Source organism: Podarcis gaigeae (assembly GCF_964106915.1).
Source record: "Podarcis gaigeae genome assembly, chromosome: 12".
In the NCBI taxonomy this organism is placed as follows: domain Eukaryota; kingdom Metazoa; phylum Chordata; class Lepidosauria; order Squamata; family Lacertidae; genus Podarcis; species Podarcis gaigeae.
In genome coordinates this window covers 57,399,857-57,424,620 of record NC_139688.1, presented here as the reverse complement: position 1 = coordinate 57,424,620, position 24,764 = coordinate 57,399,857, and the positions used below count along the sequence as shown (strand labels likewise).

Genomic DNA, 24,764 nt, shown 5'->3' with positions numbered 1-24,764 from the left:
TGTGACTACACACAGAGAGACACACAGGTCCCCTTCTTGAATTAATCCATGCAGATCAGATGAGAAGGGAAGATTATCACCAATCTGATGACAAAGGAATTGCTGGGCAGTCGCTGCAACTTTAAACAATCTCCACCAATCACAGTGCTGTCTCTACTTAAAAGCAACCTTTTGCCAGCTCTAGAAGGGGTGAGGTGGCATAAGCAGAGGTTTCTGTACGGAATATTTATCCTCAAGTGTAATTCAGCAATAATAAAGACGTTTTTCCTAGGCGTAATCTCTCTCAGCCTAGCATTAAGGAGGCAAGATGGAGGGTCCCATACTGTCATTAAAGAACAAAGAAACTTTGGAAAGAGAAAAAAAGCACTGCATCCTTTTCAACTTGGGTTGAGATGCAGATAAAAGGTAATAAATTTCAGGGTGGCATTACTTCTGTCAAGCCTTATTACTAATTTATAAAAATCTAGTGTGGAACATATAATCTTAAGCATAGCTCATTTGTATGTCATTCATGTGTTTCCCAAGTCTGTACTTCTTATATTTAGGCTTCAGTTTTTAATAGCGAAGAATCTGAATTCTACAAGTCCTCAAAATTACATGAAAAATGCTCCCTAGTAATTTGTTACACAGAGGAATGGTTCCTTCCAGGTGCCAATGGATGTCTTGAATGGATGTCTTGTCTTCTGCACAGAGAAAGATGGCTTCCTCGTATTGAAAGCTTTGCCACTTGCTTTTGTTAGCAAGTGTGCTACAGAGTGCCATTTCACCTATCTTCTCTTAAGGTTTAGAAAATTCAAGAACACTGAAAAAGGCAGTTGACCAGGTAGTTTACCACCCTCTTAGGTCAATCTATAAAGCTTCCCTTGTATGAAATTATATTTGACTTATTCCTGAAGACGTATTGATGCATGTCAGAACTGAAATCCCCAAAGCACCTCTCTCTAGAGCTGGGTTTCCCAAACTTGGGTCTCCAACTGTTTTTGGAATACATTCCCACTGATCCTGCTAGCTAGGGATGATGGGAGTTGTAGTGTGACAACAGTTGGGAGACCCAAGTTTGGGAAACCCTGCTCTAGATTTTGTTTCCTTAGTGAAGCAGATTCCATCAGATTTATGGAATATTCAAAAGAACACGCCAACATCCAGAAGCCGTTGAATCCTTGAGTTGGAGAGGCTGGCCTTTGTCCATGTTTGCAGGATTTTGGGAACAGCAGAACAGTTTGATTCAAACATGTATTTATAACAGGGCGGGGGAACCTATAGCCTTCCAAATGTTAAACTCCAATTCCCATTAGCTCAAGCCATTATGGCTTGTGGTTACAGATGATGGAAGTTGTAGTCCAGCAATATCCACAAGTCCAACTATTACCCAAGTTTTGAAACTTTTGATATAGATTCCCCTTTGGCTCTGCAGCATTAAGTGGGGTGGACAACATGTTCTAGGTTGCTTAAAAAGCCATGGGTTCTGCCTAGACTGGAGCCCCTTCTTTCTTCCACATTCCCAAAGGAAAGTATTGTCCAATGCAGGACGCCACTTGGAATAATTTCGTTGTCCCTGAGAGGGGGACAAGTAATTTCGTTGTCCCTGAGAGGGGGCAATGACAATAAAGATATTAAAAAAAAAAAAGAATGGGCTCCAATGCAGCGCCAGAAATTACAATCAGAAAATGAAATCCAGAGAACTGGACCTGAACCAATCTTTATTTTGCTAGATTGTGCATGAATGGAAACTGGGAAGAGGTAGGATACTAACTAAAAGTTTTAGCATAGTGCTATTGCTGTTTTTACTCACTTTTGAGCAGGCCTTTACTAAACTGATTTATTGAGGAAGATGTGTTCCAAACCCAGCATCTTCTATATGAAATGCGTCAACACAAGCTGCTAAGCTTAAGTATTTTCTTCCAGTTTAGCTGCTTTTATTTTCAGTCAGGATTCTCTAAACGATACTGCAGATGACCAATGTCATATTTACAGGGGAGTTCCAACAAATTTGACACCCTACAATGCAATATTCACTTAAGTCAAGAATTTGAAGCAGACAATGTTAGGTTTGCTTCTAAAAGATGCAAGTCACAGCTGACAAGACTACATTTGTAATTTTGTTCATAGAAACATTACATATTTAGAAAATAGCTACATGTGCACTAACTTATCAACTGGATAATCAGTTGGGAACTGTTTTTCCAATATGGTCATTTAAAAACATTTCAGTACACAGAAAGCCTAGCCAGTCTCCTGGCTGAGTCTCATTCTCACAGAACCATTTTATATTGCTGGAAATCATCATCTTTGGAGCCAGAATGGTACTTCCTTGAAGCATCTTTTGCTTTTAGACTGAACATGTGATGAAATTTCAAAACAGATTCAAATCAAGGAGCAAGTTAGTGGAATAGTTTAATACAGAATTGGTTGGCACAGTCCCAGTTTTCATAAGTCTTAACTGCCTATTAATTTCATTGCATTAAATGCTGGTTATGTAACTCTGGTTACATTCTGCAGCAAATTATGTGGAAAAAAGCAGGTGTCAGTTTTCCAACACAAAACTAGTTATTGTTAATTTGATATAACAATATGCTATTCTGTTGTTTTTTTAATAAGAAGACTATTTTGAATAAAACAGGACACTAACTTTTATTTGGTAAAGGAATTAGAATAAGAGCTCTTACAGAAAATGGAAGGAAACCTACCTTTCTTCATTACTGTCCATACATTCTCAATTTTCTTCACTTAATTCATTAAGGGGATAGTTGTAATTTGGGAAAGAGAAAGTTTTTCTAATTTGACTTTTCTAACTGCTTGTAAGAATCCCATAAAGAATGCCATCTATTCCCCTTGTCCATAATTTACTCTGAATGTAGTGTAAATATTAAATATTTGTATCAAACTACAAAGTACCTTCCAACAGCCTTTTGAATTTAATGAAATGTTCTTCAGACCTTAAGCTTACATCGTTAAGGCACTTACCATTCAAGTAAAACAGTTTTTATACAAACGCTGGGAAGATGGACAGGATATTTTACTGGACGAATGACTTTGAAAGTAAATCAAATCGATGCCCAAATATGTATAAAACTGTTATATCAAGAAAGACTGTGTTTTATTGTCTGAAATGAGCACAAAGAACTCCTTCCACAGATAACACTGAAAGCAGTGCAAAGACTGACAGTGACTTTTTGACTAAAAGGTAGTTTTGTAAAAAGAAATACCAAATAAATCAGTGCCCTGCTTTGATTGTTGTAAAATTTTTACATAAAAGTTGGTCCAAACTTACAAAAAAAAGCACAAGTGTGTGCATAGTTCAGATCTGACAATGTGCCATAAAAAGCTGATGTCCCTAAATTTAGCATCGACTTAACTGCCAAAATATAAAATTTATAGCTAGAATTTGCAAAGATGTACAATCAATTATCTGGTTCTCAGAACAGCATGAATTGTAAGCAATTTCTTATTGTATGCAAGACCCTTTTCCACATAAAAATAAAGCTGTTGAATTAACATTATTCAAGTCTATTGGATTGCTGCTTTGAAATCACAGCTACGAAGTCTTTCCAGGTAAAAACGATGTGCCTGAGGGAAAAAGAAAGAAACAGATGCTCAATATGGCAATCCTCTGCCTCGTCCTCTGACACTTGATGTGCTAATGTGTCCCCTGTATCCTTGTGAATATCCAGGTCCTTGGGCAGGCGAAGTCCACGTTTGTCCATGCATGTGGCTAACACTGCCGGGGGGTTCTTGTAAATTACTTCCATAGCTATAGTTCTGTGTCTTTGAGGACAAGGAATGAGTACTTTCAGACCCTGTGCATGTGTCACCACTGTTACCCAGAACTGTGATGGGACCATGGCTATATTCAAATCTATGGTCCTTATCACCACTAAATAGCATGGGACCAGTGTTGAGGTAAATGTCTCCATAACCAGTTACTGAGCTATGAAATGGTTCTGAAAAGGCAGGAGGCGGAGGGGCACCACTAGAGTGAGATGAAGCAGTACTGTAGGTCTCCAAGGGTTGAACATCTGAATTTCCAATGAAGTTTCCCCTTTCTAGTGTCCCAGACGATCCACTTCCTATTCCATCACTACTGCTGTAATGAGCAGAGGAGAATGTAGATGACCCAAAACTATCCTTATAATCTGGACCTGCTACAAAAGAGTCTCTTGATTGGAAATCCATACTAGATGTTGCTGGTTTCTCCGTTGTTTGAGCCTGATGGTGAGCAAGCAGCTGTAGAAGAGCTGCTTTCACTCCAGCATGAGGATCCATCCCTGAAGAGCTACTAAGTGAAGACAGGTTTTGGTTCGCTGTCCGATAATCAAGATCTTCTTCAGTGACAGGTGGTGGTTCTGGTGGCTCAGGGGGGCGCTGGTCTGGGGGCAAGATGCGAGGTCGTTCCTCTGGCGTCTGGGGTCTCATCTCAGGTTGCCTGACCAAGTCCTCTTGTCCTAAATGGATTTTTAAAGAATTCAAAATGAGATCTGTAACCACATATTGGTTCATCAAACAAGAAATTAAGAGTACGTTGTTGAATGTCTTAAGTTTGATCACAGAAAGACATAGATTTCCTACAGCATGTCAATCAGAGGCTGAAGAATTCTGTCATGCTGTAGTCACATTAAAATCAATGGGACTTAAGTTAAAGCCTCATTGATTCCATTGGAAATAAAGTATTACTTTGTCTGGAGCAAAGTACGTGACCTTCTCAAACACTGGAGCAAGAAAATGAATACCACGTAAGTTAAAGGGTTGGTTAGGTCTAGTCAAAGGTGACTATGGGTTGCAGCACTCATCTCACTTCAGGCTGAGGGAGCTGGTCTTTGTCCACAGACAGCTTTCTGGGTCATGTGACCAGCAGGACTAAACCGCTTCCGGTGCAATGGAACACCGTGACGGAAGCCAGAGCACACGGAAACGCTGTTTACCTTCCTGCCGCAGCAGTACCTATTTATCTATTTGCACTGGTGTACTTTCGAACTACTAGGTTGGCAGAAGCTGGGACAGGGCAACGGGAGCTCACCCCATGATGCGGATTGTGCCACCCATGTCCCATAAGCACATCTAATGAGTGAATATGAAACATCACTATAAGACTTTGCTCTATTTTAATATACCCTCAATATTTGTATATCTTGCTATTCATGTGGCAGTGAATTTTGACTACACTGACTGGAACAGAACCAACTACACCCAGGCTAGTATCAAAAGATCTTTGCAGGCCAAAGGATTGTCAGGGCATGTTTTGCTCGAATGAGCCACAGTCCCCCGTCCCCCCCGTGCTGCATCCCAAACCATTTTTGAAAGTGAGGAGGATGTCAAAAGGGGTGTCAAAAGCTTATGGAATAAGCCCCTATGCCATATTGCAAAGTAAAAAAAACCCCACTGTAAAAGTACAACTCCCTGGATTCCAGCCTCCGTTTGTAAAGGTTGCATTGCCAGGCCCCAATTTTATGCTGTTATACTGCAATAATGAGCTTCTACTACAAGGGCCTATGTCAGACCATTTTCATTATAGAATACTCTACTATTTACCCATTTTTGACAGGAGTAGCAGCAGAAAAAACACATAACAAGTAAATACATTCTCTCCTACCTGCATGTGCATATAATGATTTGATAAGATGGGGATAAATGGATACTGGCGATTCTGCATCTTCCCAGGTGCCACCAGATGCAGGCGTACTTGGTTCTGGAGGTTGCCTGGGATGTAAAAGCATCTCATTTCCTGATCCATTCTCCTTTTCTTCTAACAAGTTTTCTTTTTGCTTCACTTGCTGAGTCTTTAGTAGCTGAGATAGCAAAACTGTGAACGCACTCTGCACAGCTGCTTGAGTGACCTCAGTGTCAACCTTTGCTTGGGTCAGTTGAGCTGGCTGCGCAGGAGGCAAAGAAGCTGCAGTTTGTTTTAAAGGCTCCTGGTCAGGTGAGAGAGGCAGTGGGAGCTGCTGTTGCTGTTGCTGTTGCTGCTGTTGTTGTTGCTGTTGCTGTTGTTGCTGCTGCTGCTGCTCCTGCTCAGGCTGTTTTTCTCCTGCTTCCAAAATACCAGCTGGAAGGTTTATTTTATTCAGCTGTTGCTCAGTCTCAGGATTCACCTTAATATTCAGCACTTGAGCAAATTGTGCCATGTTAATACTGGATTTAGACTGAAGCAGGTTTAGGAGAATGGCCACTTCATTTTGATTTAGTGGCTGACCACTGCCTCCTTTCACTGAAAACAAAACAAAAACAGGTGTTTAATATGACCATAGGTAAGGACCAAAGCAAAATTAATTGACAATGACTGTTCAGATGTTTACCTAAACCTTGGCTTAGAATATCACAATGAGCATCCTACACACTCTAGGGAGGAAGAGAATGAACGTTTCTGTTTTCCTTTTATATCCAAACTCACAGAACAGTAGTTGTTCTAAGTTTTCACTTTCTTCCTATTATACCTGAAGCTCATAAATCAGGTGTATATTTGCTTTCACCAGCACAGATGAAATTAAAAATTAAATGAATTTGTACATTACACTTTGGGAAAAGGTATTATCTCAGCAAAATGACCTCAAAATAAATTTTGACATACAAAGGAAAACATGTTTGAATGGTTTTCTCTCACCATTTCCTAAACATTCCTAGTTGTCTGGTTGCAAAACCACACTTTCCTAACCTTGATGACCTTACCTCTTGTTCATCTTGCTGCGTCTACCTGTCACTGAACATAAAGGACACGAGGGCAGGAAATCATGGAATAGCCCAAAAAGGCTATGGTGGGTGGTTGAATGTACACACACAAATACATTCTCAAGACAGAAGCTTGTTGCCACCAGGTGACTATGCAGAGCCAACCACCATTTTGTGTAAGCCCTCTTCTCTGCTGGAAGATAATATGCATATTCAGCATGATCTACACTCTGAGCCAGTGTGGAGTAATGGTAAATGTTGGACCATGACCTATGAGACCAGGGTCCGAAACCCTACTCAGCCATGAAGCTCCCTTGGGCCAATCAGCATCTCTTAGGCTAAGCTACCTCACAGGGTTGTTGTGAGGATGAAAATGAGGACCATGTAAACCATCTTGAGCTCCTTGGAAGAAAAAGGTAGTACAGTGGTACCTCAGGTTAAGTACTTAATTCATTCTAGAGGTCCATTCCTAACCTGAAACTGCTCTTAACCTGAAGCACCACTTTAGCTAATGGGGCCTCCTGCTGCCGCCGTGCCGCCAGAGCACGATTTCTGTTCTCATCCTGAAGTAAAGTTCTTAACCTGAAGCACTTTTTCTGGGTTAGCGGAGTCTGTAACCTGAAGTGTCTGTAACCTGAAGCGTATGTAACCTGAGGTACCACTATATATAAATGCAATAGATAAATACTCCAGTGGCAAAGAAGAGGGACAATAAATTCCTAAGGGATCAGCTCTCTGTGTCTGGCACAAAAATATGTCAATTATTGTTCTTTATGGGCTTCAACAATAAAAGGTAAGGTGAACAATCTTCCTTTCCTCTTGATTATTTTCAAGGCTGGGCAAATCTGATAATGAAGCTAAGACATTAGATCAGGGTTTGGCAACCTGCAGCCCATGGGCCACAAGTGGCTCAAGAGGGTTGTGTTTAAACAGCCCACGAGCCACCCCTGAACCGAGCCGCCCGCTTGGCAAGCCCCCGCGCTAAACCCCGCACAGCGTGGAGCAGGGACTGGCTTCTGCGGTGCCGGAAATCGCATCTGTGCAGACGCGATCCAGCCCACAGAGCGATCTCCGCAGGAGTGAACTGGCCCAGGCGAGGTAAACCTTGCCGACCCCTGCATTAGATGCAGACACATTAAAGGTATCTGGTGACAAGCAACTTCTATACAAAGGTGTCAGTTCCTGCAACATGTTCACATGAAGTCAATGGGACATACCCACATTTGTCTTACAACAGAAATATACTAAGCTGAATGAGACTGCACATACACAGGTTGCCTGTAGAAAAACTGTTACAAAACCCTAAGTTAAATTTCATTGCCCTGCAGATTTGTTTGGGAAGCTGTACATGAATTTAAACAATAAGAAATTACTGACCAAGTGCTATGTTAGAACTGCCTTGCATTTTCAGTTGAGAAGAGGTCTGCAGGCCTTGGGGTGTGTTGGCTCTGCTGTCATCCATTCCCAAGGACAAATCCTTCCTTGGAATTTTAGTTGCATCATCGGTCATGCCCATCTGCTTTTGCCTTCTGCGCTTCTTACTCCATAGCTCATGGCAATCCTGCCATAAAGGAAGGCTGTAAAATATATATATATATCACTTCAGAAAGCATCATAACATCTGAGATTTAGTGATGAGTCAATAAGACCTCATACCTGAAACAAAAGCATCCAAGGGCTCTTGAACTTGGGGCACTGCTTTGCAGTGTCCTTCATTTCTTAACAAAAACCAGGAATAAAACTGTTCAACACAGGATAATACGTGCTGTGGAGGAGCTTTGCAGCAATAAGATACGAGGTATGAATTCCACCACTCAATAGCTATGTAAACTATCTTGGTGCCAAGCTCAGCTGACCTTTCTCATTTAGGCAAATATTTATGGTCATGTTCCACATACATTAAGGTAAAGGTAAAGGTACCCCTGCCCGTACGGGCCAGTCTTGACAGACTCTGGGGTTGTGCGCCCATCTCACTCAAGAGGCCAGGGGCCAGCGCTGTCCGGAGACACTTCCGGGTCACGTGGCCAGCGTGACAAAGCTGCACCTGGCGAGCCAGAGCCGCACACGGAAACACCGTTTACCTTCCCGCTGGTAAGCGGTCCCTATTTATCTACTTGCACCCGGAGGTGCTTTCAAACTGCTAGGTTGGCAGGCGCTGGGACCGAGCAGCGGGAGCGCACCCCGCCGCAGGGATTCGAACCGCCGACCTTTCGATCGGCAAGTCCTAGGCGCTGAGGCTTTAACCCACAGCGCCACCTGCGTCCCTCCACATACATTAGATGTAGCCAAAATTATTTTAAGTTAACAAAAGCGGGGGGGGGGGGCTGCCTGTACATTATCTTTTCAAGTTTTTTCTTTTCTCCATCATGTGTGCAGAAGAAGCACACGGCCCCATTCACATGCAACAGTAAGCCATAGTCTGAATCTACTATGGCTTTCTTGTACATATGAAGCATACTCATGTCAACTGTTCAAATCAAGCTCTCTTCACTCTGCCTCAATGGAAACTGAGAAACAAACCACAGAGCAACAGGCTTTGTATTACATACAAACAAACACTTAACAGTTTATTTCTACAAGGACTAACCCAAGAACAAACCTTGGCTTCCAGAATGAACCTGCTTGTTCAAAGGAAGTCATAGGGTCCATCCCTCTCCCCCACAGAATAAAACGCAGGATTTAAACAAGTAAAACAGCAAACCAATAACTCTCCTTTCCCACAGAGACATTTATAAGCCTGTAGAATATTAATTAGCAGAAGGCCTGATTGAAAAGAAAAGGCCCATTCTCGTGTTGCCACCCTCCAGACCTCACGTGGAGGCAGCACAAGAAGAAGGGCCTCAGGTGATGAACACAGAGTCTGAGACGGTTTGTATCGGCAGAGGTGGTCCTTCAGGTATTGCAGTCTCAACTTATACGGGAGTTAAGTTCTAGGGACAGTGCCTAAGGCCAAAATCACATATAGTCAAAACATACTCTCCCTGCACCTCCAAATGCTTGCCCAAAGTGTGTACAATGGCAGGTGAGATTGCCACTATTTCCCCCCACTCTTTCCCTCCCCACACACACACACCGATACACACACCTTTATTTTATTTTGATAGGCCAAGAGTGTTAACGACTGAACTTGCACAAGTTAGATGCAGGTAAGTTGTGAGTCAACTGTATACCAAAGCCATCCTCCTTACTTTTTAGAGCCATTAAACGCTGGACGTTTTATGAAGTATGAACTGAAGTATTAAAATCTTGTTTCTGTAGCAAATGAACTCTAGAGAGGGGTACTTACTCTGGTGGAGGCATCTTTGAAGGGTCCACATCTCTCAGAAATTCACACTGAAGTGCCTGTTCAGCTGTGCAGCGCTTGCTGGGATCCAAAGCAAGCATGTAATCAAAGAGATCTAGTGCAGCTGCGGGAATACTGTCAAGAAGATGAATAAAGTGAAGTAATTTCTCATCAGAGTTCAATTTTGTGTGTTTTCAACCACCTCTTCTAACTTGCTGGCTTGGTGAACTTAGTTTTATAATTTACTGTACAATTAGGACTCCATGCTATAGACTTCAGGGCAAATTCAAGGCAATTTCCTTTGACAGCACAGGCTTATAATTTATTTCAATTTATATGCTGCTTGTCAGTGGCAATTCAAAGTTGCAGAAAAACAAAGAATGCAACTACAAAAATAGGATATTTCAAAGTTAACTGCGTTCAGAAGAGCAAATTCAAAGCATCTTAGAAATTTAACAAACTTAGGCACAACTGCAGTTTACAGCACATAAGGTATAAGCACATGACTATATTTCATAAACATCAAAGCGGTTTACAAAAAGGATTCCTGTGACTTCAACAGCATCAGGAGAGGAAGGTATTAAAACAGGTGTCATATTTCCAAACATGGAGATTGCAAAGAAGTGGGACTACTAGAAAAAAATGAATAAGCCTTAGATAGCATGTGAGGGTTCTCATGATTGTTTTCCACAATATAAACTAGATGTTGGGGATAAATGTTTTTGCCTAATTTTCTTAATATGTTAGGTCCATTTTAAGCAGCGTGCCAACGGAGCCCACCTGCAGCATTCTATGTGCTTCCCATACCTCACCTATGTCTGCTGTGTCAGCATGGAAAAGCTGGATGTTCCCCGATCAAGGATTTTGAGTTCAATCATTTTGGAAACTGTTGCTAAACCACCTGAATTGCATCTAGCCTATCTACTCCAGGACATTGACTCTTATAGAACATTACAGGTTGCCAGATTCTTGAATTCAGTTCTTTCATATAAAAGACTTCATGGAATGCTGCATGACTATTAAAAATCTAGTAAACTCTATGCACCATCTTTATATTCAAGGCCACAATACGGTACATCTAGAGATTGTATGTAATGTGAAGGAGATTATGCGTTGAAATATTTTAGTTGATATTTTAGAATGTAAAATGCTATTTTATTTATTGATTGGTTTTACCTTGTGGGCTTATAGCCGAATAAAGTATTATCTATCTATCTATCTATCTATCTATCCATTCTGCTGACACACAGTAACTAAAAGAACAGTTGAAAATTGAAGCCAGCTGAATGGAAAACTCTATCTATAATATCCTTGCTTTGGAAGTTACAGGGAGTTCCAAAGTAACTGAATAAAATGAAATTTTAAGAATGAATCCTTTCATAAGTTTTAAAAGCATGCACATAATTTTTAAAAATCTCCCCTTGAGGAAAGGGGCACAAGTACCAGCTCCCTGGCGAGAGTTAATGGATATATAGATGGATGGATCTGCACAGGCACACACTCCGTATACTGGAGGGTAGAAACCATGAAAAAGAACAGACCAGCATTAACGATATTATGAACTGTACCAACTGCAGACGCATCAAGGGAATATTAAGAGCATAGTTTTAATAGCTTGAAAAAGCAGAAGCCAAATTCTGACTCAACAAAATCAATGAAGGGAAAAAACAGAATTAGTAGCTCATTCCTTACAAAGCAAATTCTTCTCTTAGTCTTCTACGATACTGCTTCTTTGGTTTCATGGTGTTGAAATATGCCAGTTTTATCACATCAGGCCATACTGCAGGACAAGGACTCCCACAGATGCGGCTGTATGAAAAACATTGAATGAATGCATGTAGATATTAAGGTTAAAAGGGACGAGTAAAAAATACTGAATCAAAATGAGAATGTGATGACTATTTCACTTAGCCTGGAACCTTATAAACTTAAATAAAGCAACTGAAGAGAAATACAAAGATAATGAACTTGGCAGATAAGAATATCCCATGACGAAGAGACCATTTGGTTTTAGGCCTATTAAGGTGATGTGAAGAAGAGACTTGATGAAACTCAAAACATTGGTTATTATTAGCTAGTGTTAACTGTACAGTTAAGTTATCCAAGATGGAAACTGGTGAAATGGCAACTCTGGTTACTCACTGACTTTACATCAAGCTATTGCTTTTTAAAAGATAAACAGAGGAGCTGTTCTCTTCTACATATTTTCCCACTAGGCAAGTCAGTGAGGTTTCGTTCAAGGGTATGCTTGCTTAGGATCAAGGTACAAGAAGAAAATACTTGGACACAGACTGATCTGTGCCATGCCCAATATATTTTGATGTAACAGCAGGTAAACAGAATTAGTGATAGGCTCATTCTTCTACAGCACAGAAGAAAAAGGGAAATTTTCTAATAACCTAAATCATCTCAAGTATTCTTGCCCAGTTTTAGTACTACGAGATCTGCTAGCATAAGAGGAGCCAGTGGCCCACCTAGTCCAACTGTTCTCGCAGTTGCCAGCTTGATGCCTCTAGGAAGCCCAAGTGTTATGACTAAGTTATCACCCTGAAGGTGGTTCAGGTATTCATCATCATGTTAATGAAATGAATCAAATCCATTCTCAATGTTCAACAAAAGAGACAAGCAGCTATTTTAAGCTAGATAAAGCAACAACAAAAAAAATCATTTCATCTCTCACTTTTGGAACATGCTCTAGTGACATCTAGTGGCTCATTCTTTGGAGCACAGCTTTTATTTTATGAGTCCCGTATCAAGAGGAAAAAGAAAATTGCCCTCTTACAGAGAGAGATCAATGTTCTTCCATATTTCGTAGTATTAGAAGTCAAGATTGAGAACTCCTCTGACTTGGGGACTCTAGGAAGGCCTAACATAAGATGTTCTGTGGATAACAAAGGCTAATATGACTACTCCTGCCACCAACAATTAGCTAATTAACTCAGAAGATGCAGGGGGGGGGGACATGAGAAGGAAAAATAAATGTTACTTCTTCCTAAGTAAGCATCAGCCTGTGTAAGAAAAAAAAAGCCCTCCCTTCCTGTGAAAGGACTTCAGTTTCACTATTTTAAACAACACCAAGCTGCACATTTCACTGTGGGCTTCTGAGGGACTGTTACAGACCCAACATTATAAATGACAACTGACCTTATCAGCTCCAACTGAGCAAGTTCCTGATTTGCTTGAAATATTGGTTTTTTAGTAAAAAGTTCACCCAGGATACACCTGGAGGAGAGGAGAAACAGACAGAACATTTTCATCAATACCATTTTAACAACTTTGTTGTTGCAAAATATTCTGCTCCTATTAAAAGCCTTACCCGCAGCTCCAGACATCAATGGCAGGTGTATATCGTTCTTCTCCCAATAAAAGTTCAGGAGGACGGTACCATAAAGTGATAACTTTGTTGGTATATGGTCGACTGGAAAAGAAAACAAATTTGAATTTTCTCAAAAAATGATTTACTATGAGTAACTCAAAATACTGGGGTGGGGAGGGGGGATAAAACATCTCACAGTTCTCCTGATCCCACTCAGAAGCAGAAAAAAACACCTTAAAAAACAATGTGCTCATCACTAGAATCACAGGTTTCCTTTCACTATTTGTCTGCCTCAAAATAACCACAATTATTTTATTATCTTCTCAGTTCAGTTACGAACTATACAAGTCTTAATTCCCAAGCAATTCAAAACACAGAAGGAAACCTATCTTGAACTGGCTTGAAAACAAAACATTTTGAAGTTCACTGGCTCTGAATGGAGCATCCACCACCAGATTAAGCATCCACCACCAGATTAAGACCTCCATTTTATATCTATAAATATGTCTACAGAAAATGGAGATTTCTTAATAAGATCCCTTATGCCCGTGCTACTTATTTGAAGAAAGCAATTTTAAAAGCATAGGCCCAATTCTCACAGAGGCAATAGTTACGTATCTGTATCTAAATATTCCACTTCAGGGTAGAATAAGGGGCTTACAGAATAGGTCTTCACAAAACATTCATAAGAACTAAGCCTGTTAAATAGATTTAGCTGGCACCCTTCACTCAAACACTGTGTCGTGCACACTGCTGCAGGGCTGTGTGTTTTGTGTGGAGGATCATTCAATTGCATGAGCACCCCACCCCACCTGCAGTCTAAATCAGGCTTCCCCAACCTCGGCCCTCCAGATGTTTTTGGCCTACAACTGCCATGATCCCTAGCTAGCAGGATCAGTGGTCAGGGATGATGGGAACTGTAGTCTCAAAATATCTGGACGGCTGAGGTTGAGGAAGCCTGGTCTAAATGGTTACAGCACAGGTGAAGCTTTACTATGGTCATGAAGTTAAGGCCACTGAACTAATACAGGTACAGGCTTGAGAATCAGTAAACACCATTATGGAACAACTCTCTCCATTTAGATTAAATAGCAATATAAATTTGCATTTTATTTTTCTCTTGAAGTGGTATTCTGAAAGGCTGTATAATAATATTTTAAACAAGCCAAAATTAACAATAAGTAACATAATTGTGTGATGTAATTTAAATACCAGTGGAATAATATAATATATATTCCAAACATAAGTATATCCATTTAAAAAAGGTATACACAGCAAATCAGACCTAAACTAACAAACTGAGGTTTTTATAGACTATAAACTATAAAAAGCTTAAGAATTTAATTCAAGAGTCATTAATTCAAATGATATAAAACCACATAAATAAGCAAAATGGGTTAAAGCCATGGAAAATAACTAGGGCTGCCATATTTTGAAGAGCAAAAAAGAGAACATATTTGCCAACTTCTACTTTTAACTATGGTTCACTATTAGGACTCTACTCGTGAAAAAGAGGACGTGTCCTGGAAAAAGAGGAGACATTTCAACCCTATAACTATTTTCTTCTACTTTTATTACCAAACTTTTTTAAACGCTTCACCTGGCTTTTAAAATTTGCTTATGAGGAATTTCTCAAAACACTGTCAAGAAGAAGTGACCTGTAGCTTTGGACTTAGTATTGGACTTACCTCTCCTCAGAACTATACAGCCGAGCAAGCCCAAAATCTGCAAGCTTGATCTGCCCTCTAGTGGAAAGAATAAAGATTTTACGCAATTTTTAAACATCTAAACAAAGGCTGTGAGGAAATGAAATCAGAAAAAAATATAAATCCCTGCATGAAAAAAAAAGAATTTGTAGCAAATCTTAATGCTTATGAACTAAAACTTAGCGTATGTATCACAATAAATAGAAATACTTAAAGAATCTACTTAAAGTTCTAAATGGCTAAGTTGGTTAGTTTTCCATACAATATTATTAATATTATGAAACAACGTTCATGTTATGACAGCAAGACCCTTGGTGAAAACCCTCAGGTGGGTCATTTTAAGTTTTATAACATGGTGGGTTGTTTACATACCACTTTCAAACTTGCATACCCAAAGTGGTATACTGTATAGTTAAAACAATATATAATGCAGGTAAGTGATGTAATAGAAACAAAAAATTACAGAACAACAGTGCAGCAGTAATAGAGATAAACCCCAAGTAAGTCACCTTTATTTCCTTACCAATAGCAACAGCAGCTCTCTGAGGTCTTATAAGCAGTGGGTCCTGTTCCTGCCCCCTCCACTTCACATGCAGTGAGATTTATATTATTTTATGTATATACCTACCACTTAAGAGATGTTTTAAAAATTAAGCTATAAAACTTTCCTAAATAAAAATAAACTTTGCATACACAGAAGACCCACTGACCTAGCTCTATGGGCATATCACATTATGTGCAGAAATGGTGCTTTGTGTGAACAGAGAAAATACAGTGGTACCTCGGGTTAAGAACTTATTCGTTCTGGAGGTCCGTTCTTAACCTGAGGTACCACTTTAGCTAATGGGGCCTCCTGCTGCTGCCGCCACGCAATTTCTGTTCTCATCCTGAAGCAAAGTTCTTAACCTGAGGTACTATTTCTGGGTGAGAGGAGTCTGTAACCTGAAGCGTATGTAACCCAAGGTACCACTGTAGTTCCACTATTCTGCATTCAAATGCTTAAGATTGTGCACATGCAGAAACATGCCTCTGTTACTGTAGTGGACTGATAGCATGTCAGGTATTAAGCACATAGAGCATTCCACAAATGGGGAGCCACTACAGAAAAGGCCCATTCTCGTGTGTCCACTCTCTGGACCTCATGTGGAGGCAGCACGTGAAGAAGGGCCTTAGATAATGAACAAAGAGTCCAGGATGGTTTATATGGGGAGAGACGGTGCTTTGGGTATTGCGGTCCTAAGCCATTAAAGGCTTTATAGGTCAAACCCCGCACTCTGAATTGGGCCTGGGAGCTAATTGGCAGCCAGTGCGGTCAGGTCCACATTTCCTGCTTCACGTGGTCTTGAAGATGCCTGCAGCTGGGAAGCCTGCACACATGGCCTCTTTGATTGACCATTCTGGGTCGCACAACCACTGCCACAGTGTCGTTTCTCCTGGCAGATCAAGAGGCGCAGATGACTGCAAAGGTTGCAAGGTTTCCAACTGGGGCAATCAGAATAAGATCCACTATTTGACTGCTGATTCAGAACCCTAAACCGTGTTTTATATAACCGACTTTTATTTTGTTCTGTGTATATCGCAATGCTTTTTGTTGCTATGGCCGACGGCTGATGCAAATAAAGTTTCATTCATTAATTCATTCATGGCACCAAGGCAATATCACTATTTGTTCCCAGCAACCATATTGTACATGGAACTCACTATATAGTTGAGGAAACAACTGTAAAACTCTTTGAATTAATTGACTTGAGGGAGTAAGGAAGAGAAATATCTAAGGAACCATTGCATGTATACCGTATTTTTCGCCCCATAAGACGCACTTTTCCCCCTCCAAAAATGAAGGGGAAATCTGGGTGCGTCCTATGGGGCGAATGCAGGCTTTCGCTGAAGCTTGGAGAGCGAGAGGGGTGGGTGCGCACCGACCCCTCTCGCTCTCCAGGCTTCAGGAAGACATCCGCAGCCTGGGCAGCCCTGCAGGAGGTCAGGCAGGGATGTCTAGGCTGCGGAGAGCAGCCTGCTTCCTGGAGCGTCGGGCGCCCTGAAAGCAGAGCGCCCGGCACTTCGGGAGCGCATCCGCAGCCTGGGCAGCCCTGCAGGAGGTCCGGCAGGGCTGTCTAGGCTGCGGATAGCAGCCTGCTTCCCGGAGCGTCGGGCGCCCTGAAAGCAGAGCGCCCGGCGCTTCGGGAGTGCATCCGCAGCCCAGGCAGCCCTGCAGGAGGTCCGGCAGGGATGTCTAGGCTGCGGATAGCAGCCTGCTTCCCGGAGCGTCAGGCGCCCTGAAAGCAGAGCGCCCGGCGCTTCGGGAGCAAAGCGCCCCGCCCACCGGACAGACATCCGCAGCGTGGGGAGTCCTGCAGGGGTTCCCCGCAGGGTTCCCCACGCTGTGGATAGCAGCCTGCCTCCCGGCGGGTGGGGCGCCCTGAAGCAGAGCGCCCTGCGCGCCGGACAGACATCCGCAGCGTGGGGAGCCCTGCAGGGGTTCCCCGCAGGGCTCCCCACGCTGCAGATAGCAGCCTGCCTCCCGGCGGGTGGGGCGCCCTGAAGCAGAGCGCCGCGCGCGCCGGACAGACATCCGCAGCGTGGGGAGTCCTGCAGGGGTTCCCCGCAGGGTTCCCCATGCTGCGGATAGCAGCCTGCCTCCCGGCGGGTGGGCGCCCTGAAGCAGAGCGCCCCGCGCGCCGGACAGACATCCGCAGCGTGGGGAGTCCTGCAGGGGTTCCCCGCAGGGCTCCCCACGCTGCGGATAGCAGCCTGCCGCCTGAGGCAGACATCGGCCAGCCCCACAAGCTCAGGGAGGTGCAGCGCCCTTCCTCGACCTGGTTTGGTTTCCCCGACCTGCTTTTGGGGGGGAAATAAAGGAAAAAAATTTTCCTTTATTTCCCCCCCAAAAAACTAGGTGCGTCCTATGGGACGGAGCGTCCTATGGGACGAAAAATACGGTAGCTCACTGCTTTAATCCAGGAGTTGGGAACCTACAGCCTGCAGGTCCAATTTGGCCCAGCACAAGTCCCCATTTAGTCCACAGTGCTGTTTTCCCCAAACCATACCCACTTGCCCAACACCCCACATCAGATGGTTCCAGTTTCCTCATGGGAAATTTGATCCCACAGTCAATCCCTGCAGAAAGGTTTGAAGTTACCTCCCCCACCAGCACCATTTAAGACTCTTTCCAAGACCTGTTTGATGCTTTGAAGTCCTGAAGATAATCGCCTGATAGCACTGTGATGCCAGGCAATTGGTCAACCAGTTAAATTTGGCCAGCGGAAAAGGGAAAGTAAATATTCCATATCAGATTCCTTGCCCCAGGTTTAATCCACGTATCTCGTTTGAATACCCAAAGGTATCCATCCAACTTACTACTAAAATATTCATCTGCCAAAAAAAGTTTATCCACCACTGCCTGTCCTACTGTCCTTCCAGATCCATTCTGCAGAAACTCAAGCTTAAAGATGAACCAGCTCATTTGAAATGCCTTACGGTTAATGATAATTACAAAAAAACTAAAAACATAATCCTGCCAAGACTTCCTAGTCTTATAATAATTTCATTTTTATATTCCCAATACAATTTAAAATGCCCGAACATGGCAAGACAATAACTTCATCTGCCAATACGTAATACTGCAACAGTAAAATGTATTAGTCAGGGGAGATTAATTGGGGAATAGTTGACTTGATGGCAACTATACAGTGAGTAAAGGGCTCCATTTATATTTTCAGTTTATTTTTGGTATATTGACTTCCTTGCCATTGTACATTTGTTTGTAAATTTTCCTGTTGCATTATTAAGTATTGGCATCCAATGAAATTGTTTTGCCATTATTAGGGCATGTATAAAGTGAAGTCAAAGGAATAATAAGCCTTTGGAAGATTCTGCTTTTAGGTATTTTGTAATTTTATATTTGCTTTTAAGGAACTTTAGCTCTCAAATTAGAAACCTATTTTCTTACAGACTTGAGTCTCTCCCCATATAAACCAATGATTCAGTCTTTATATAAGCCTGATACCTGTGAGTATTCCAACAAGATAAGCAGTTTCATTTATTTATTTCATAAAATTTATACACTGTTCGACTGTAAAAAAACAAACCAACCTCAAAGTGCTTTACCAAAAAGATAAAAACAATCAAATTATCAATAAGAACAACAATTTAAAATTTCAAAAAAATAAAGTAACAATAGACTAAAACTCAGTTTAACTTTCTAAACATTTAGGTAGGCTTGTCTAAACAAATGTTTTTAGTAGCAGCCAAAAAGGGCACACTAAATGTGGATTAAACTATATGGATTAAACTATGAAGTTCATACAATTAAAAGTGCTATTAAAATGCAACAACGTTTCTTATAATAACCTGAGTCTAGACTGAATTGTTTGTTGTTAGGTGTCTTTGGAGAAAGTGTGTATTGTAGTGTCTGAAGTAGCTCTCAGCAGCTTTAAAAAAAGTGTATCACCAGTGCAAATAAAATCCAATTGCAGCATAAGCCATGTATTAGTGAAAATAAAAGTCTTGAAGCACCATCTGTCAGGGATGTTTTAGTTGCAATTCTTCACTACCTGATGTCCCTTGGGGTCCCTTACAACTCTATTATTCTATTATTCTACCTTGAAGACAAACACATTTATTATGACATAAACTTTGGTGGACGATTGTCATCAGCCTATTCATCATCAGACTATTAGCAAGCTCTTTATCAACCTGTGTTAATGCAAGTTATGATTCATCAAGACATTTTTGCATTTCTAACATCTGTGTATACAAAACTGAATGAATACCTGTTGTTTAGTAAGATGTTGGAGCATTTAATATCTCTGTGCAAGAAATTCTTCTTGTGACAATAATCCAAGCCTTCCATCAACTGCCTCATGAATGATTTAATATGACTCTCATCAAAATGAACCAAGCCAGATTCTAGGAGTCCCATCAGGTCATGATCCATATATTCAAACACAAGGTAAAAAGCACCTGCAGGGAAATTTAATTTTTTTATGTTTAGTTTAATTTTTGAAGACAACTGTTGATTCCATGCACTAAAATGAGATTTGTTCAGTTCACTACTTTGACATATGTTGCCAAAATGCTGTAACGTAAGTAAGCATATCTTTCATAAACATATTTCTGGAGAGGGAGGGATTTTACAAACCTATTCAGGACACTATTCTACATTTCAAGTTGGAATACCAACTTTACCTCTGCACCTATTTTCATGGGAGTTGGAGGAGAGAAATTGCAAAGATATATTGTATACAAAACTGTTATCTGCTTTGATAATGGAGATTACAGGCATGGATGTTAGAATGACACAACAAAATTCTACATTTTGAGTCTGGTCCCATCTGAACTCCTGTACCCGTTTGCAGGGGACCCATGGTTTGATATCCTGATTTGTTTCCACACACAAAAAATGTTAGAATAAATCACAGTCTCCAGGTTCACCCATCATAGAAAACTGGTTAGTTCTAAAGAAGAGGTTTTTAGCTCCTCATCACATATGCAAAAGCTCATACAGGTCTTTTTCCACAATGCTAAGCTAACTTCTATTTCAACAAGGCCATATTATAAGCCATACTGAGGGCTCCATCAGCATTGTAGCAAGATAAAATCTCCCTGGGATACTGGAAAATTCTGCCAGTCAGTGTAGACAATACTGAGGTAGTTGAGTCAATGGTCTCTCTATAAGGCAGTTTCCTATGGTCCTAGATATTGTGTTGTATCTTTATATGACACTTTCCATCTTGCTGGAAATGCAATGGGAAACTGCAAAAACACTCCAAGGTCTAGTATTATTTCAAGTCAGCTAACATTCAAATGTATTCTTTTTTTCCATTGTAAAACGAATCAAGATCCAACCAATAAAAACATATGGAGTTAAACTGAATATAAATCCCAAAAACCTTTACTGAAATATGTTTTTTCCTCAATAATATCAATTTACGTTTGATATGCTTCCACAACTATTTAACAGCGGGTATATAACCTCATGAACTCACTGCTTAAGGTTATCCAACTGCTAAAATAAAAGATGAAGCCATTTCATGATTACTGTACTTCGTCTAACTCCAGTCACTTATATTCACAGTTCTACAGAATAAAAGCTGAAGAAACACCTCTTAATGACCAGTCAGTTACACTGAATTCTCCAATCGCTAACAGACTTCCCATTAGTTCTGAGACAGCCAAGTAAAGCAACTCATGTACAATGAGAACAGAGAAGGAACTCTGCAGTGAAGCATCCTCTGATAGCTGCATGACTGCTGTCAGTGAAACCTTCCAAGCTTCAGGCTTGCGCTAACATCGGCTTGCTAGCACTCAAACAAACAAAAAAGTTCATGAAGACTACATTTGATTCACAGGACAAAGACTGTAAATCCTTTCAAGAACAAATCTGCAGGATACGGTAACCTTTGCCTTTAGCCTTATGGTTTCACATGACTGCAAACTGATTAGACTAACATGAATCCATACTTTTTAAAGTTGTTATCTCTTCAATGCTTTCTGGATCATGTTTCTGAAGCGGCTTTTTACCATTTTGACAAATCTTTCATTAAAAAAAAAAAGCTCAAGTACTACATATTTTCCCAATCTGAACAAACTAATTGTTACATAAACAAAATAAAGTGTTTCCACTTAGCCTACTTTACCTAACCATTATCTGCACAAGAGAGGGTGGATACAGAAACCCTCTTACCACAGTCCAGACCATTAAAAGCCACTGAAACTTTTCAGCCCAAATCACAAAGTCAAAGACTGAGAAGATCAAATTTACCTAGTGCAACTCTCCATTGCAACCATCTGTCTGCCACATGCCACTGCCACCCTAACTGAGATAGACTAGTGTGCCCTGAGCAAGTGCACTGCAGACAGAGGATTGAATGCCAAAGAACTGACACAGCCAAGTTCTAGCCACATGCTTAAGGAAAATTCTCAGACAATTTCTCAACATCCCTCTAACTCCCAAAATGACAATCAAACAAGGAACCATTTCAAAGATTTACTAGACACAAGAATAGCTTTTTAAAACAAAAGAGGAACCAAAGTAACGATCTGAGTGAATTCAGATCACAACTTGGCTAAAACGTTGACCCTACTTGCTAATCCTCTAATACAGCCTTCTCTAACCATGTGTCCTCCGTGTGGTCTGGACTACACTTCCTATCAACCCCAGCCAGCAGGATCAATGGTCAGAGATGACAGGAAGTGTAGACCAAAACATCTGAAGGGCACCAGGATGGAGAAAGCTGTTCTAATGGTATTTTCCCAAGAGGAAAGCAAATTGGCAGTGGAGCACAGACTGGGAGGGAAGGGGAGGTATAGAAATGGGGGTTATAAAAAAGGAGGGAAGTGGCATGGGAATGAGGGTGAAGGTGAAAACAGGGCTACTAAAGTGGCTGCAGAATAGGAGGAAGTGGCTTCCTAATTGGGCGGAAGGTGCAAAGAGGGCTTAGTAGTTCCAATGAGTGTGAATATGCAAGAAGTTACCATGGGGTGGATGGTGTACAAGGAGGAGGAGACATGAATATGGGAGAGAAGGTGCAAAGCTGGTGCAAAGTGGGCCTGCAGAACAGAAGAAAGAAGTGGCTTAAAAATGGCATTGGGAAGGTGAAAAGGGAGCTTCGGAGGAGTTGTGTGGCGTGGGAAGGGAAAGCTCTAGTGGGTTAACATGGGGGTGACATAAGTGAGAAAAATTTCTACACCCCTTCAAAAAAATGCCCTTGGTGATTTTTTGAAGGGGTGTAGAAATTTGTTTAGTGCTGGGATTTTGTTTTGCCACACATCCCAGAAGTTATTATATAGGGCTGCCATATGTCTGGGATTTCAAAGGCAGAATTGACCTCTGGGAGGGTGTTTCCAAAAGGCGGTGCTTTGTCCTGGATCTTGGAGAAGTCAACTGAAAAATCACAACAACTTTCAGGGTTTCTACTTTTTGGAATATGGCAACCCTATATTATATAGGGTATATATAGTACTATACTATATAATATATATATAGGCTATATATTATATAGCAATTGCATTACTTGTGATTTTGTTGTATTTGTGGGTATTCACTTTCCTAGAAATCTTTACAGCTCAGAAAAGGGGGATAAATGTATTTTAGCAAGGCATATATTTTAAAAATGCCAATTCAATGAGAAAAACTGAATAGTATATAGGATGCTATTATCTTGCTCATATTAATGTGGGCAAGGGCTTGTCTCTTCTAAAGAAACCATGTTTACATATGAAGAAGTGCATGAGTTACATTACAGCTCAATAAATGCTCATGCTACTCTCAAATAAGGTGCATTCAAATCAGGACTGTTAACACAACAGTAGCCTACATACCTTTGTCTTTCTTAAAATCCAAAGCATCTTCCTTATCTGTTACTATTTCCTTCATGTTGATTATGCTTTGGTGAGTAAGTTGTCGAAGAATCTTAATTTCTCGAATAGCTGTAATTGGAAAGCCTTCCTTCTCATTATCCAACCGTACCTTCTTCAGTGCCACCATTTCCCCTATAAAATAATGTTTTTATTCTATAATGATGTAATTGCATTCAATTCAGAATTTCCTGTGGCTGTTTGTATAATGTGAGACTATCAGGTATCTTATAAAACTGAAACAGAAATTTACTGCATAGAAAATGAAAATGAGTATATTTAAGCAGATTCAGTATGCAAATCTCTATGCAAATAAAACAAGTTAAAACTGCTTCTACTACCACAATGTCACTTTCTCATTTCCTTTTAACATGCATGACAGCAATCTCTGCTACAAACCACTATGCAAGGCATCACTCAGAGAAGATGTTCCGCATATGCTTTTCTGTATGGATGTGATCCCCCAAATCCCATTTCAAAAACCAATTTATTTTGCCCACTTCAGTTGATCCAGCAGTCGGAAGAACCTGTTTGTGGCTATGGAGCACAAGGCCCATTACAAAAGCTTAGAATGAAAGGTCTGTGCAAACATTATGGTGTAAATTCAAATTTCACCTCCAGATCACATGTGGTCCATCAACTCCAGCATTTTGCAACTCCACAGCAAGGTAGCAATACATTTATTCCACAAATATCAGAGATTGGGAGACACTCAATGTTTGTGTGGGAACATCACCTTACATAATAAGACTTCCCCTTACTCTATTCATCCCTTTGTCCCCCCAACCCCAGCTGTGCTGGACTGTTCCCCAACTCTTCAGAGAGCATTTGGATATAGCTGGATGTCACACGTTTATTTTAGCACTAGTATTATTTACCCAACTTTCTATTCCTCCTCCTGTCTCAATAAGCACTTGAAGTCCATAACTGACCCTTTTCCCATTCAATACTTCTGCACTGAATATTTGCACTTGGGTGCCACAGTCTGATGGTGCACATGCTCAATTCCACACATTTTACTATATCCATGGAGTAAGCCGCACACTGGAAGAAGTGTGAAGAGTCACAGTTTCTTGAACGTTTCTTAAGGGCTTGTAGCCTAAACACACAATCATCTCAAGTACTGTCTTGCAGCTGTGGAGAATAATTGCATAACATATGCTCAGGAACTTGACAAAGACACAAAACATGCTGTGGTGATTACACTCAAAGTCAGCTATTTCTATGTGAATTGATTTTGAAAGCTTACCTGTATCTTTATCTCTTGCTTTGTAAACTTGCCCGTAAGTTCCTTCTCCAATAATGCCAATGATATCAAATTTATCAACACAGCGTTTCCCCCAGTCAATTTCTTTTTGCTTTGTTTCACCATGGCGTGGTCCACATATCCTAGCAGACAGTAAAATGCAATTTGAGTGCATTTCCATATCTATATAATAAT

The 24,764-nt window shown here is 40.9% G+C and overlaps 2 protein-coding genes across 2 annotated transcripts in view; both read right to left on the bottom strand.

The window, feature by feature from the left end:
* SUGCT (succinyl-CoA:glutarate-CoA transferase) overlaps positions 1–8,644 on the bottom strand; it is a 312,430-nt gene extending 303,786 nt beyond the window's left edge. Inside the window, exon 1 of the mRNA XM_083706370.1 lies at positions 8,581–8,644. Within this exon, the coding sequence (XP_083562496.1) occupies positions 8,581–8,629 (49 nt within the window). The 5' untranslated portion in view covers positions 8,630–8,644. The remainder of the gene's footprint in view (positions 1–8,580) is intronic.
* Positions 1,883–24,764, bottom strand: part of CDK13 (cyclin dependent kinase 13) — a 41,553-nt gene continuing 18,671 nt past the window's right edge. The window contains exons 4-14 of the mRNA XM_083706249.1: positions 24,573–24,712; positions 23,288–23,458; positions 19,738–19,927; positions 14,948–15,004; positions 13,260–13,361; positions 13,088–13,165; positions 11,636–11,752; positions 9,947–10,078; positions 8,038–8,237; positions 5,588–6,202; positions 1,883–4,442 (exon numbers count right to left, since the gene is read on the bottom strand). Coding sequence (XP_083562375.1) covers positions 3,595–4,442; positions 5,588–6,202; positions 8,038–8,237; positions 9,947–10,078; positions 11,636–11,752; positions 13,088–13,165; positions 13,260–13,361; positions 14,948–15,004; positions 19,738–19,927; positions 23,288–23,458; positions 24,573–24,712 — 2,650 coding nt within the window. The 3' untranslated portion in view covers positions 1,883–3,594. The remainder of the gene's footprint in view (positions 4,443–5,587; positions 6,203–8,037; positions 8,238–9,946; positions 10,079–11,635; positions 11,753–13,087; positions 13,166–13,259; positions 13,362–14,947; positions 15,005–19,737; positions 19,928–23,287; positions 23,459–24,572; positions 24,713–24,764) is intronic.